The 15,082-nt window shown below is 40.6% G+C and overlaps 1 protein-coding gene across 1 annotated transcript; it reads right to left on the bottom strand.

Moving 5' to 3' along the window:
* Positions 1-377: 377 nt before the first annotated feature.
* ZHX1 (zinc fingers and homeoboxes 1) lies at positions 378-3,024 on the bottom strand. The gene has a single exon (XM_009069377.1). The coding sequence runs from the start codon at positions 3,000-3,002 to the stop codon at positions 378-380; it is 2,625 nt and encodes an 874-aa protein (XP_009067625.1). The 5' UTR covers positions 3,003-3,024.
* Positions 3,025-15,082: the final 12,058 nt, after the last annotated feature.

The following is a 15,082-nucleotide window of genomic DNA, read 5'->3' as shown; positions in this document are numbered from 1 at the left end:
ATGTTCTCCTACATCAACAAAAAAAATGTGTCTGTCTTTTTTGGAATTAAACAACATAAGGCAATTAAATATTGAGAAGCAGTCACGTGTATGATGAACATGAACCTTCCCATAGGTAATGTGGAAAAGGAGGAGCTGAACTCGATCTGATTTATAACCCCCTGCCCTAGGCTAGGCCTGAGGATGTTCATCTCTTGTAGCAATGAAGCAAACAGTTGTTGCCTGCACAGGTAGCATCTTGCCCTTGTTCTCTTAGGTGGAAGGAAGATGCTAAGCAGCTGCTTGCTAAACCGAAGGCCATGAAAACTCATTTGGCTCTTCACTGTAACATCAAACCTAATTCATAGGTTTTTGGCCCCCAAGTCCAAAACTGTAAATCAGTCTGTTTTTGAAAGTTTACGTTTAACATGTCTGGGGGGTTCCCAAGTATCACTATCATCCGTTTCTTCCTCATCTTCCTGATCATCCAGCATTTCGTCTTCCTCCTCGTTCTCATCAAACAGCTCTATTCCAAGTTCTAATCTTCTTTGCCTTTCTGCAAACCACTCTCTGACCTGCTCATATCCCATGTGAGATTTGGCTACCAGTTCATCGAGATCTTGCTCATTAAGGAATTTGTGCTTCATATAGTAGTCCTTCAGGATTGCTGTTCCAGTTTTGAATTTTATGGCAGACACACCTCTGTCCCAGCAATTTAACCTCTTGCTTCCCCGAGGCCTCCCCCGAGGCCTCCCTCTCCCCCTGCCTTTTGGTCTTCCTCTCCCTCTCTTCCTTGCAAAGCCTTGGCCGTTCAGACTGTTTGCGTTGGCACTCTGGTAATAGTAATACCATTTCAATCCACCATTTTTCCAGGCGTAGCGAGTATCTCCAAACCAGCTCACAATTTCTGATCTTGGAAGCCCAGTTTCTTCTGCCAGCTTGTTGTATTCTTGTGGAGATGGCCACTGAGTACGTACAAAGGAACTTTTGAGCATGTGCAACTGCTCTGGTGATTTTTTGCCCATTTTGCTTGAAGTGGAACACCCTGATTTTGTTCCTGCTGCTCCATCTCCCACAGATGTTTCTCCAGCCTCTTCTTTTGAGCTACCAGCATTGCTTTCATTCAGGTCAGCTCCCTCTTCCTTCAAGACATTTGATTTCCTTTTTTCTGTAAACCAGGCATCAATCTCTCTCCTGGTCAGCTTGGTCTGGGCTCTTAACCTATTCATCTCTTCATCAGTAAGGACGGGGTTATTAAGAAAACTTGCCTGGAGGACTTGCAGCTGTTCAGCAGTCTTCTCTTTGAATTTCTGTGGGGTGAAATCAGGAAAAGCACTCCATGATGATTTGCTCTGCGGAGTGACTCCTGTTGGGGACTCATTCATTTCATCACTTGAATCAATAACAATGGTAGCACACGAATCACTGTTGAGATGAATCCCATGGTTATTCTTTGAGTTCCTCTGATTGTAGCGAGTATCACTGAACCACTTTTTGATCTCTCCTTTAGTCAGGCCTGTTATTTTCATGAGTCTAACAATTTCTGAGTCTTGAGGAAACTGATTTTTAAGGTAGCTGACTTTCAATTCTGCTAGCTGTTCCTTAGTTTTTTTTGCTCGTATGCCAAAGGAGTCAGGATTCATCAGTGTGGATTCATTTTTGATAGGCTGAGGGGCTGGAACAGCAGCTACTTGTTTGCTTTCTGCAATTGGCTGAGCACTGTGAATCTGACACTTCTGTAACTGTGTTTGGTTTGGGACTCCCGCTACAGTCAAAGCTATTGGGGCTGTTACTGGTAATGTATTTGCACCTGCAACTTGAGTGAGAACAAGTCCTGGCTGACCAACTATTTGGCATGTCTGTAAAATTGAAGGCAAACCATTGCTAGCGGCAGAAATGTGTGCTGGAATAACAGTAATGGTCTGTGGCACAGTATGCACTGTGCCATTAAATTGTTTCCTCCTTGCTTCCTCCACTTCCTCTGGTGTCCAGCTCACACCATGTTTCAGACGCTGGGCAGAAAACCATATTTTAATCTGTTCCTCTGTGTACTTGGCTTGAGTGGAAAGAACAGTGATTTCCGACATGGTTGGATATGGGAATTTGTTGTAGGTGTTAAGCAAAAGAGGGTTGTTATCCAAAGCAGTATTATAGGCTGGAATGCTATTTACAGGTATCAGGACTTTTGGAATCAGGTTTGAGTTCTGTGGAGCTGTAACAGCTGTTATAACCTGTGCCACCCCAGGCTGAAGCACTGGTGCTGGAGTCACCACTGCACTAGCCACATCTGCTGCATTGCACACAACTGAATGGCTTGATTTTGACTCAGAAACTGCTGGTGGGGGGTTTTCTACTACTTCTTCCGAGTTTGGCTCATTTTCAGTTCCCTTTTCTTCACCAGGAATGTCATCAACTACATTGTGGAAAACAGCGATACGTTTAGTCTCAGTTTTGTTTTTCATCATTTTCATAATAGGAGTTTTGCTAATCGAGATCCCTGACGAGGGCACCTCAGAAGAGTCAGCCTGTCCAGCATTTTCTTCTCTAACGAAACTCCCATCAAAAGTGAGATCATTTACTGTCTGTTCAAAGATTGTCTGATTATTACGTTTCACCATGGTCAATTTGAAATTCTCCTCTCCAGGGTGGTACTTCAAATTATGTTCTGAGAGGGCATCGTATCTTTTGGTAAGGAAATTACATTCTACACAAACGTAGGATGAATTTAATACTACGTTGGGATGTTCTGAATCCACATGAAAAGTAAACATATTGAGATCTGGAGTCTGAAATGTACAGTATTTACACTCATAACCACCTTCCACTTTATTTGGATTTTTCTGATTGTCTGAATCCACATACTCATGAACATCCTCATCACTTGTTACACTCTCTGCTGTAGGGTTATCTGCTGGCGTGAGTACAGGTGGTCCTTCCTCCAAGTCTGATACCATTTCTAGATCCGGATCCTGCTCATTGGCTAAGACCATGCAAGGTGTCGTTGATTTCCGTTTACTTGCCATGACTGTTGTGTGAAAATGATACCAACTGGTCAGACACAGACTTAGCTTCAAGCTCTTCTTGATTAATAGTAATAATAATAATAATAATGGCTTTTGGTACTTCAAGTCAGTTCTTGCAAAGTCTCAACATTGATCCCATTAGCAGCTTTTCTGTCGTAGTGCAATCAGATTAAAAGTATAGTTGAGGATGAGATGTTGAGACACACTGTTTTAAAGTCCACATCCACCACCTGTAGCAAAGAGGAGACAGTGCAATTAGTTCTATTTAAAGAGTAACTTCTATGCTGCTACATATTATGGCTTCAGGTAATTCAGTCCTTTGGCCTTCAATCTGTCACTGCTCATCCCCTGAAACTAGCAGACCCATTCCAAGCAGGTAATTGAAGCCAAGGTAAGAAAGGCAAAATCCAACTCACTTATTACAGGCTGAAATTTGTTTCGGTTTGCGTCAATGCAGTGACAGGCATCAACAACAGAATGGTGTAAATCAGGTGACTTCCAGACTGTTTCCCTTTCTTCAGAAGCCTTTTTCTCAGCACAACCTAAGGTAAGTCTTGCCCTTGGACTGCTTTGCCTAAGTCATGACAACTTCTCTCAACTGCTCTGTGAGCTCGAGTCCTTCCTATCACTAACCTGAGCCCAATATGACATCTCCACTACCAACTCTGTCATGTCTTTCAGGCCAGAGATTGTGAAGGGTCCCAGAAAAGGCAGATTTAGTGTGTATTTCTACTGCATTATATATCCAAGCATGATCATATGCAGAGCCTTTCTCTCATGTCTGAAAACAGGCAAAACAATGTCTTTTAAGGCACTCTAACAAACAAAAGACGACTATCCTTTCTTCCTAGTTCCCCAAATGTCATTCTTCAATTGAAGACCAATCCCAAGCCAGTAACAGTTGATTGCTGACACACAGCAATTAACTAAGATCTGTTTTCATGCATCTATGCATTACCAGAGACATGACTGATTGTGTGAACTGTACCAGAGAGAAAAGGCATTAAAGACTGATAGAGCAAGCAGAAGTCAAACAAAATTATGTATTCTCTGTGTAGAATTCCTTGTCCATTTCTAATAAAAACTAAAGTACCACCAAATAAAGCTGAGGCCTACAGAAGTTCAGAGAATACTTAAATAGCATAGACTGGAGTGAATTTTATCCCACAGAGACCATGTCTAGTTTGCTGGAAATGATGTACAAACTTCCACAGAGGGTCATAAACTCTGTAATAGTTTTCTTCTTGAAATAAAATCAGACACTGATTTCTCATACCAGAAATCCCATAGTTACATGAATTTTGAGACAATGAAACATCATCTACTTCCCTAACTGGAAGAATCCTCAAGTAGTTGTTTCAGAAGGTTTAGAAAGGTAATGGCATGTAACAGGTTAAAAACCGAGGGCCAACTTTGCATGACAAAGTCTTAAAAGAAAAAGAATGATGTAAAAGGAAGAAAAGCAATAACAAGAAATAGGAAAGGGAAAAGAAATACTGTTTTTCACTGTACGATAAGATGATTCTTTCTTTTTTGATTATGGGAGAGCCGAGGCTGTGAATAGGAAGATAATAATTCTTAGCTTCACATTTTTTCTTTAGGCAGAAGAGAAATGTGTCCATCCATAGCTGCTACCCAGGGCTGCTCCGTAAGCTGTTTTTGAAACTGTCTCACCTCACTTTTTCATAACTGTCCTCCCCAAATGTTTTTAACAGTCACCCTCTGCACTACTTCTGTGACTGCATCCAAAGTGCACAGCCTCACATGATACACTTTTCATGCCAAGGATATGGTTCCACAGCACTGAGGACACTGACAATGCTCAATAAATCTTGGGTAAATCATCATTCCAGGCTGACAATTATTTAATACTACTGGAGCAGAAAGGTACCCTTCTTCCACAAGTTAACAGTGGCAGTGTGTAAAACTAAGCACAGAAATGTAAAATATATTTATTTTAATGTATATACACAGTATGTATTGCAGGTCACCTCATTTCTCTTTGCAGTGAGAGAACCATGAAGCAAAGCTAAATGGATCCATTTGTCTCAGTGTCCTCAGGGATGAGAGGTAGAGCATTATTAACCATGCTGCCTTTCTGTGGGGCTTTAGGGCTCTTGACAAAAGGAAAGCAACTGCCAAGATGATATTGAGCAATGCTCTTGGGGAAGAGCTGGGTGGTATTACTTAATCCTTCTGCGATCTTGAGTAAAATTTCAGAAATGCCAGAAATGCCCATTTTCAAAAGTGACTTAACAGCTACGTTTGCTGACTGAAGTTGCATTTTGAGAAGTAACTGTGGTACTCTGCAGTGTCTCATCCATAGCACACAGTGTAGATCTATACACAGGGCAGCCTGAGTAAGCTTAAGGGCTTGCGAAGGGTTCTCTTCTGGGATGGCCTAAAATGCAAGTGAAAGCAACATTTTGACCTGACATGCACTGTTAAAGCATGCTCAAGATAAGGCTAGAGATAAGGAATAAAATGGAAAACCTGTCCAACAAATCAATAAATGGTTTTCTCCAGTCCCTTCATGTCCCCAACAGTGCTCCCAGTAACTCTAAGCCTACAAGTCCACGTGCAATTGCAGCACCTGCAGCCTTTTAGCTAAAACTCTGTATCACATCTCTGCCGTGGTTCAGTTTTGCTCACAGTGCATATGCTGATTATCCTATCCCTCCACTGTTTACCAACAGAGCAGAACACTGCTTTGATGCAAGCACATTTCAGAAAAAGAAAGCTGTATCTATGCTCTTCTGACTACATTATGTAAGATGTTATGTCTTTTTAAAAAGGATAATGTGATGTCAAACCCGTTTAATTCACAACTATGAAGAGCTACGACAGCACTCACGAAAATTCAGCAAAGTGAGATGCTTGCTACCCTTCCCAGCCTTCTTTCCTCCACAGACTTTACAGAAACCTCCATTCCCTTCTCCTTGGTGCTAATGTGATTATTCCACCTGTAGCACCCTGCTTGACATTTTCTCTCAGTTTAGCAGGGGATTATGAAAACTCACGCTTGAGTAGTTTATCAAACCAATCACCCTTGGAAGCTTCACTTCCTCTAATTTTTGGAATGCCCAGTGGGACCTTCCCATGTATCCTGACTTCAGTAAGGTTTGCAACATTCTGTTCCAGTAGGCCAATGACTCCAACAAAAAATGAAGTCAGATTGGCTTGACATAGTGTGGTTTTGACAAATCCACCTTTGTAAACACCCTGTTACGATTCTCTAGGTTCTTACAGACTTCTTCCAGTGAATTCTTCCTGTACTGTCCTGGGAACGCAGATCACCGATCTGTGATTCACTGTATGTTCTCCTCTGCTCAAATGTCTCCCTCAGTCAAGACTAGGTACTATCCTTGCTTGTCTCAAGCCTGCTGAGACCTTTTCCTGTCTTCCATGAATTCCTGAAGATGATCACTAATGGTTCAGATTGCTTTTGCTTGTCCCTTACATGCTTCAGGGTCAAACACGACTTAATATTGTAAAAGATTTTCTGGTTTTATCTGGACTCTGTTTTTATCCCTCACTGTTAATACTGACATTGTATCACAATATAATGCCACTATTAACAGCGAGGGATAAAAATCTGGTTTGTAATGAAATATTCCAGGTGTTTGCTTTATGACAAAAGCAGCATTTTAAAAATAAAAGGATCTGAAGAAAAAACAGCAATTATTTACATTCTTAATCTCTCAAGACATTCTGTAATTTCACCTCAGATTTTCACAGAACTGACACTCCTAGCAAATCAGCCCATGAAACAGGTATTTTTCTAGGAACATAAAAGACCAAGTGCAGGCAGACTTTTTTGAAGGTCCAGGATCCGATACTTCATCTTTCAGCAGATAATTGCTCAGAATACTGTTCTTCATAAATGGACCATAAACAGTTAATAATCCCAATTAACTGGTAATTATATTAAGACAGATTTATTCCAGAGTGGAATTCAACACTTAAAGTTGTTTCTGTAGCAGATTTGGATGAAAACTTTCAGATCAAGATTTTTTAATTCACTTTGTCCTTCTCTCCCCCAAACATGAGTAGCTGATGCAGCAAGAAAATACATGAGTTTAGAGGAAATGCTCACTGTGTGCTCAGGGTGTAAGCTTTATGGGAAGACATTGTGCCTTGCTTGCTGTATGACACTTCCATCCAGCACACAGGAAAAACCTGCCAACAGAAAATCCAAACCCATGTAATGTGATTTTAAGAATATGCAGAGAGTGGCTCAGAAGAAGATGAAGCAACAGAAACTGCTTCTAACTTTGAAATCCACATAAATTACAAACTGCCAACAATCTCTCTCAACACAGAAAATGTTGCCTTCTCCTTATAGCCCATGACACTGTGCAGTTGCTGATCCTTTGTTTAGCCTCCTTCTATTACCACTTATTCAGATTAGATGCATCCATGTCAAAAACTATTCTACACAGAGCTAGGCTAATATGCTCTGATCTGTGCTGCCTCTCAGCAAGAAGGGTGAAGGACTTCATTTTACAGTGCCACGTTCTTCAGTTGTTCGTTATCTGCAAAGTTCAGTGGGTATTAGTACTTATGCTGCCATATCTCTACATAAATCCTGCAATATTCACACCTCATTTCCTTTTTAAAGTAAGGTCTGGTACTAATTCAACATGGAGCAAAACCTGTCAAACTGATTTCAGCAGGCCTTCAGGTGTGCTACAAAGTAAGGGCACACTTAGGGTCCTTGATGCATTATGATCTGTAATGAGGGAGGCAAGTATCAAAAGCTCAGCCTCAGGGTGTGCCAAAGCCAGACCCTTGATGGAGGACTGGGAAGCTGACACAAAGCCCAACAGAGGCTGAAGGGAGCTTGCCACAGGACATGTGACTAGACTTTCTCAGTCACTTCCTCTCACCACTGGTTTTCATAGGTAACAAGCAGGTTCCATCAAAGTAAACTTCAGAATTGCATACCACAAGTGACCACTAAATGACCTACATTATCTTCCGCTATTAAAAAATATCCCCCAGGTACCTCTGGACTGAGCACAGTAACTTGTGCCACGGCTTTTGATACAGAAAGCCATAACCAGTTTTAATATCTGATAGCTAATGATCAAACATCACAAGTACTTGCCAATCACAGCTGCACTGACAAAGAGGTCCCTTTAACACATACGGTGCATGTCTCTGCTCCTCAGTAACACAAGTATGTGTTTTCTGTGTGATACAGTCACTTTAGCAGCCAAACCTCACACAGGCAGATCTTTATTTTATTGACTCTATAATGTCCCATTCAAATTGTGAGCACTCAGTACTTTTAACATCAGACATCTCTGCATGTCTATAGTTGAAAGTGAGTATCAGACTTTTGTGAATGCTTATTACACCCAATAAAATAGCAGCATAGGCAGGGGTACTTTTTTTGCTTAGTTACAGTTCTGTTTTGTTTTGATTGCTGTGCTGTTACAAAGAAAGGACGAAGAAATAAATTACTGATATCAAGGGAAATTTTAATGTGTTTTGGGTTCAACAAACATTTAATCCAAGCCCCAAAATATTTCACATTTGCTTTAAAAAAATAGAACAGTAAGAATTATTAACTTTAAAATTTGTTTATCAAAAACCATTTCTCCTTAAAACATCAAAACAAAAGGTTTTATTCCCGTGGGATTTCCTTCTTCAAAATGAAACAATCTGGCACACACAAGATTTCACAAAATGTTCCTTTTGACTTGATTCTGCTTTTTTTTTTTTTTTTTTTTTTGGCCAGATGAAATATTTCTAGAGACATTCCTTTTCCCAGACCCTAGTCTCATGCTGCAAGTACAAGACCTTCCTTTAACTTCCTGGAGTTTGTGTCTCCAGACACCTTTCAGCTTCTTCAGAGACCAAAGCTGCAGTCCTACAGATGGTTCCTTGCCAGAAGGCCCCACTCATTCTCTCTGTGCAGGAACCCCCACGCGTGCAAGGGTGACACACTCGGCACAGACTGTGCCTTTCTCCTCTCTCCCTCCTCCACGTTTGCGACTAACCGTACACCCTTGTCACACTGCAAACCAGATTTCACGTCGGCTGCTATCTGCTTGCATTAATATTTGCCTGTCACTGTTCAAAATGGTATTTCTCAACAGCAGTTAAGAATATTAGGAGTGCTCTATCCTTAAAACAAAATTAGGAGCACTTTACTCTTAAAGGTGTCAGGGCTTACCAGCACCCAACACTTTTACACCTTCTGCCAGGCCAGTGGCATTTGTAGAAGCAGGAGGAGCAGGAGCAGCTTAAGGACTACACTGATGTATGCCAATACAAGAACCTAGACAGACAGAGGGGGAGAATCCATTTAATATAGGTGGTTCACAACAGTCTGCAGGTGTGCATGATAGGCACAAAAGCATGATCAATAGCAGGTAATAAAACATCCTGCAAATTCTACCTTGGATACAAAAAGGTAGTGATACATTATGACTCACTCATAATTCGGCCTTTTTTTTTGAACAGTGGAATGCATTTCTCAGACTTCAAGGCTAGATCCTTGCCAAATTTCAAGTTCCTATGTCAAATCCCTGAGGCACAGAGCTGCTCAGAAAAAGAAAGATAATACGGCTTTTACACAGAGATTGCCTCTTTTCCTCTCCTTGCTTCCCTCCTGTTAATTTTGCTCTCCAGCCAGCTGAATGTTTCCCCAAAACTCAATGAAGAGAGAACAAAAGCAGCCTCCAGACAGAAACAATGTGTGACAAATTCTCATTTCAACCACTGTAAGAAACTGAAAACAAGGACTTACAATGGACTCACCAGGTGACACTAACACACACTGCTACAAGCTCCACAAACACACACAGACTCATAATTTAAGTAACTTGCAAAGGATTCCAGAATACTTAAAATAAATTTACCAACCCAGTGTTTGTATGAGCCAGTGTTTCATGAATGAGGAAAAAAAGCAAGGACTATGAGTGTCACTTGAACTGTGATCTTTTTTGCTTTTCTTCTGCAGGGACCTATGTAACCCCATGTCAAGGTGTAGACTATAAAGCATATTATACAGGCTGCAACTGCTCTTTAGAGCCTCCTCTACTACTTGGCCCACCATGGGCTTTTGCTCACATGTGCTCGCTCAGAACATTTCCTGTGTGCCCTGGAACCATCTACTTCCCACCTCACACCCTCCATGCAGCCTCCTCCAGCCCCACAGGTCTGCAACTGCTTTGTGACAAGTGCATAAAAAGTCCTTTATGTTCTTTGCCACATGACTTGCATCTCCACTTAGAAAGCAAAAAAACGTGACTTTGGAGCTGCTATTTTAGAAGGTTTTTTAATGTGGCTCCATTGTCACACAATTAAAACTGTAAGCTGAATCACAGAAGATAAGGACAGGCAAAACAAAGAATTGACCTAGTCTCTACTGACAAACTACTCCATACTGGAAAAACACAGAAGAGTTTTCTGTTCATGCTTGCAAGCACAGCTGATCTTACAGAAGTTCTCTGGGATTTTATCTTCTGACCTGCTCTAACCAACACTGGTCATGGAGCAGCAGATTCACAACTCAAATACAACACATAAGTTCCTTTCTCCATATTCAGGGTACTTGGTCACTGCCAGTAAGTGGAAGTATGCCCAGTGCAGCACTAAATTACTGCCAGGACCAGGGTGAGACTGTTGAGCTAACTCAGGTTTACCTGCCTCTCACTGCAACACCAACATACTCTTGATCTACCTCAGGGCATAGTGTTGGTAGAGCAACAGAACCTCAGCACTGGTGAGGAACTGTAACCAGTTGTCTGGAGAGGTTGCACAGATCCGATGGGAACTTTCAAGGAATTTCCATCTTTGGAAGTTTTCACGACTTGGTAAGACCCCAAATAACAGTATCTACATCACAGATAACTTTGCTTTGAGTGGGAGGCTGAACTAGATGATCTTCAGAAGTCTCTTCTAATCCTCATGATTTTGAGATGTTTCATCTTATAACAAAGAGGAAGGAGGGCAATCCAAGCTCCCTGCACAAACATTCTCTGCAGGTCTCAAGCTATCTAGTAAAATACCACTGTGTACCAAATTAACCTTTGTGAAAAGCAAAGCATTTATATTTGCAACAGTGACCTGACTCCACCCTCCTGCTGAGTACTGTACTGTACTCCTTAGATACTCCTGCTGATTTCTGTGGGAGATAATGTCTTATTCTCTGTGTGACAAAGACTGATCCCCCCTCCATGCATTCAGAGAGTAGATAAACATTGTTTGCTGCCAATCAGCCCAGCGACAAACAAGGTAAAACACAGGGGACTACAGAGCCTTTCAAGTACCACATGCAGAAAGAAAAGCTGAATCTGAAGTACAGCCACTTCGGAAGTCAGAGAGATGACTGTGTACTCAAGTTATCTCGGAGTAATGAAGGGTCTTAAAGAGTCAGCAGACCAGAACGAGTATCTCAGCCCATAGCACAGTGAGCAGGAGGTTTGCAGTTACCACATTTCATGTGTTCCACCTCAGAGGCACTGCTGGACTAGGAGCCCAGCAGTCCCACACTGCTCCCAGCTCACCTGAATGAAGGCCTTCAATGCAGCAGCAGTAACCCAGCAACAATCAACAAGTCTCATCAGGCCAGCTCCCTGCTCCACTTTCTCCAGGCTGACACCCCAAACTCTGTCTGTGAACCTCACTCACCGCTGTGACTTACTCCCCACCAGCCGTGTGGCCTCACTCGTAACTGCTCAGAGCCCTGTTGGGGAGGACAATCCCCAGTTTGGGAGCCACAGGGAAAGGTGGAGCCTCAGGGAAAGCCTGAGGCTGCACCTTTTGCCCTGTTCTGCTGGAACTGCCTGTCATGTGAGTCACTCTTGCAGGAGAAACACAAACCTCCGATGTTCGGTCCTGGCAGGGAAGTAAGAGATCAGATTATTGAAAACAGACTAACCACTTTCACTTTTTGTCTCTCAAGTAAAAGTATAATGGTGGAAGATTAGCACAACAGGATTTAAGTGGAAAGCACAGAGTTAACTAAAACACTGTGCTTAAAATTAATAGCTGTGGAGCTGCTTTTTTTCTATTTGCATTAGATTTAAACACCATCAAAAAACTGGATTAAAAAATATAGGTAGCTTAAAAGCTGCATGAATATCCTAGGGTCAAAATCATGCTCTCACTGATTTAAATGAGAACAAGCAGTTAAATTTTATTAAGAAATACTCTATGTGTTGATAAAAACACATTTAAAGAGGCAACAGAAAAGCCTAAAAAACATTACACAGCACAAAACAGCTCCAGAGTTGGGGGGGAGGAAAAGAGGAATCAGTATTGTGTTTAAATCATCTATTATTTAGACTAGGAAAGTCAAAATAAGTTTCAGTCAGAAACACTTGTTAATTTACATGAACGTTTCAAGAACTCACTGAACACATTCCTTCATAGGAGTAACACCTATTGAATCTACCAACATTAAACCAGACACACTCATTAAGAGAACTGATGACTGCCTGATGTTCTAACTGTAACAGGTAAATTTTCAGTAAGGGAATAGAAGTATTTTTTTTTAAAAAAAAATCAGTATTACAATGGACAGTTTAGGTTCATATCATTACCATTTTAGAAACAAGCTGTCTTAGTTAACTCAGTTGGAAATACTTTGTGAAAACACTGAGAAAGTGGCAGCTAATGACTAACCTTGTAGACAGACATTTGCTTCATGGACATCTGCACTGAGTGAAGGTAGAAATTACCTTGTGAATGACAGAAGTGTCCTGCCTCAAAGTTTAAAAATCAGGACAGGTTTGTTTCCGTGTCAGATCTCCAATTCAGGTTTGAGGATAAGCTCTGCCAGGGCAAAAACCTTAACAGATATGGATATGTCATCACAAACCCAATAAATTTAATCTAGTAAGTATAAAAAATTATCATATTTTGTCTCATAAATCAGTAGGTTTAAAAAAAATTAGTCATGACTAAATAAATGTAGTCTTAGATATGCTGCATATTTACAGCAGTTTAATAATACAAATGTGCTATGCTGTTTGGGTGAGTTTTAAATTAAATTTTAATTTCCAATCAAATGTTGTTTGACATAAATTGGGAATAACTGGAACTGAAAAGCAAGACATGCATAATTCACTGTTTTCTAAGCAAATGACAAAAGCAAAAATTAATACTCTATGTTGAGGTAAAGGACTGATAAAGTAAACACTCCCTGACATAATTTATCCCTTTACCAAACAAAACTCCACAAACGACCACAGTATCAATGAGACTCACTCACCATTTATGAAAGTTATCAAGAGCACAAATGCAAATCAAAATTACAAGAAATCATTTAAATCAAGGATCCCTACATGCAGATTTAAGCTGTGATTAAATCACCTCTTTTAACCCATTTTGATTTCTATCAGCTATTCCAGTTCCAAAATATCAGGACTGGTTTTGAATTAATACATTAAGAAATGGGGGAGATAGGGGAATACAAAGATTAGTAAGGAGAGGTAAGACATATCTGGTATCATTATCAAATCAACCCAATTAGAGGAGACCAGGATCCGACTCTTTGGGTGTGGTACCCAAAGAGAGTGTTTGTAAGGGTGTCCAAGTTTAGCATAGAGAATAGGCAGCCTGGAAACCTCAAGGGAGTAAGATGCATCTGTTGTTGTAGGCAGCCCCAGAAAAATGTTACTGGTTCAGTAGCCTGGGGCAAGCTTTTTCTCTTTTTCCTTCTTTCCCTTTTTTGACAGCCAAGTGCAATATTAGCTTGCTTTTTCTATTTTTTTGTCATCGTCAAGCTGAGGCTGGGTGAGAATATTTTGTGTCTAGACTAATAAATGTTTGTAAGGATTTTGCAAGACTGGTTTATGGGAACAGAATCCACTTTTTGTTTTTCTGCTGGAAAAAAGCAGCATTAAAAGCAAATGAGCACCATCATGCATTTGTTTTAAATTGCATATTAGAGCACTGCTACTTTGTGTGCAATCAATACATAATTTGGAAGAAAAATGCTTTTAAAATTCAAAGCTATCCCTGAGCAGCTAAGGTTCTCTTGGAAACTGAAGGAGGAGTCTGAAATTATTGTTCTTTTGTTTGCATCCCCCAGTGGGAAAGGCAGCACACAACTAGAAACCACTGTGCTTTGAGGCAGCACGAATCATTAAGAATAAAGATCAACCCCCCCTCATTTAAACGTTAGATATTAAAATTGAATCTAGGACGAAGGCAAACTAAACAGACTCTTTCCTTTTCGAGCAGTTATTGGGTTAAATCAAATATCAAACGGAATATATAAATCTTGTAACTCCCTCTACAGAAATTAAAAAAATAAAGATACTTATATTTTGCAAAACATGGCCTGTCTAGACCCCAATTACAAGCATCAACTTAATCAGTGGAAATTAGTGGGATATGCATGGGCCAAAACCTACATTTTCTTTTTAATATTTGTTTTGGAGGGCGGAGTATCTCAAGATGAAATGGCTGACTGAGCTTTTTATTTCATTGCTTTGGGTGGAAATGACCGAATCTTTCCACACAAAGTAGAGCAGAAGAAGCTGCTCTGGTGCAAAGCAATCTCCAGTCCCAACCCTCCAGCAAGCTCTCACCCTCAGCCTGTCTCTCTCTCTCTTGCCAGTTCTCTGCAGCAACAGGGTTTAAATGCTGCCTAGTAAAGCAGAGAGCTCCTGTTCAGTAATTCACAGACAATAATTACTATCTGTAATTGAGCATTACAACCAGAATAGGACAGACACTCAAATAAAGGACCATATAGCTTCAAATTCTGCCCTCAGAACTAGCCTGTGCCCACATGCATTTGTCTTAAATGGCAGTAAAAGTATTTTACTCACTCTTTGTCAGTACAGAGTGTGACATCAGAGTATAGTGTTCACACAGTCATCATCCATGCAAATATTAATACCATGAAAAGCTTTAAAATCAAATGATTCTGAACTAAAATTTCAGTGTATTCAGTAATGTAAAATTTCTCTCTCTCTGGACATTACACACAATAGATCTTTCTAAGGATGTGAGGGTGTGATTATTTCTTTACTATGTGTGGAAAGAGTAAACTTGCTTTACTTCAATATTACTCTTTTTTCCACATCTCTTCCCTCCTTTCCCCAAAAGAA

This window comes from Acanthisitta chloris, unplaced genomic scaffold, assembly GCF_000695815.1.
Source record: "Acanthisitta chloris isolate BGI_N310 unplaced genomic scaffold, ASM69581v1 scaffold34432, whole genome shotgun sequence".
Taxonomy (NCBI): Eukaryota; Metazoa; Chordata; class Aves; order Passeriformes; family Acanthisittidae; genus Acanthisitta; species Acanthisitta chloris.
Note: the sequence above shows the minus strand (reverse complement) of the source record. Positions and strands in the feature narration are given on the sequence as shown.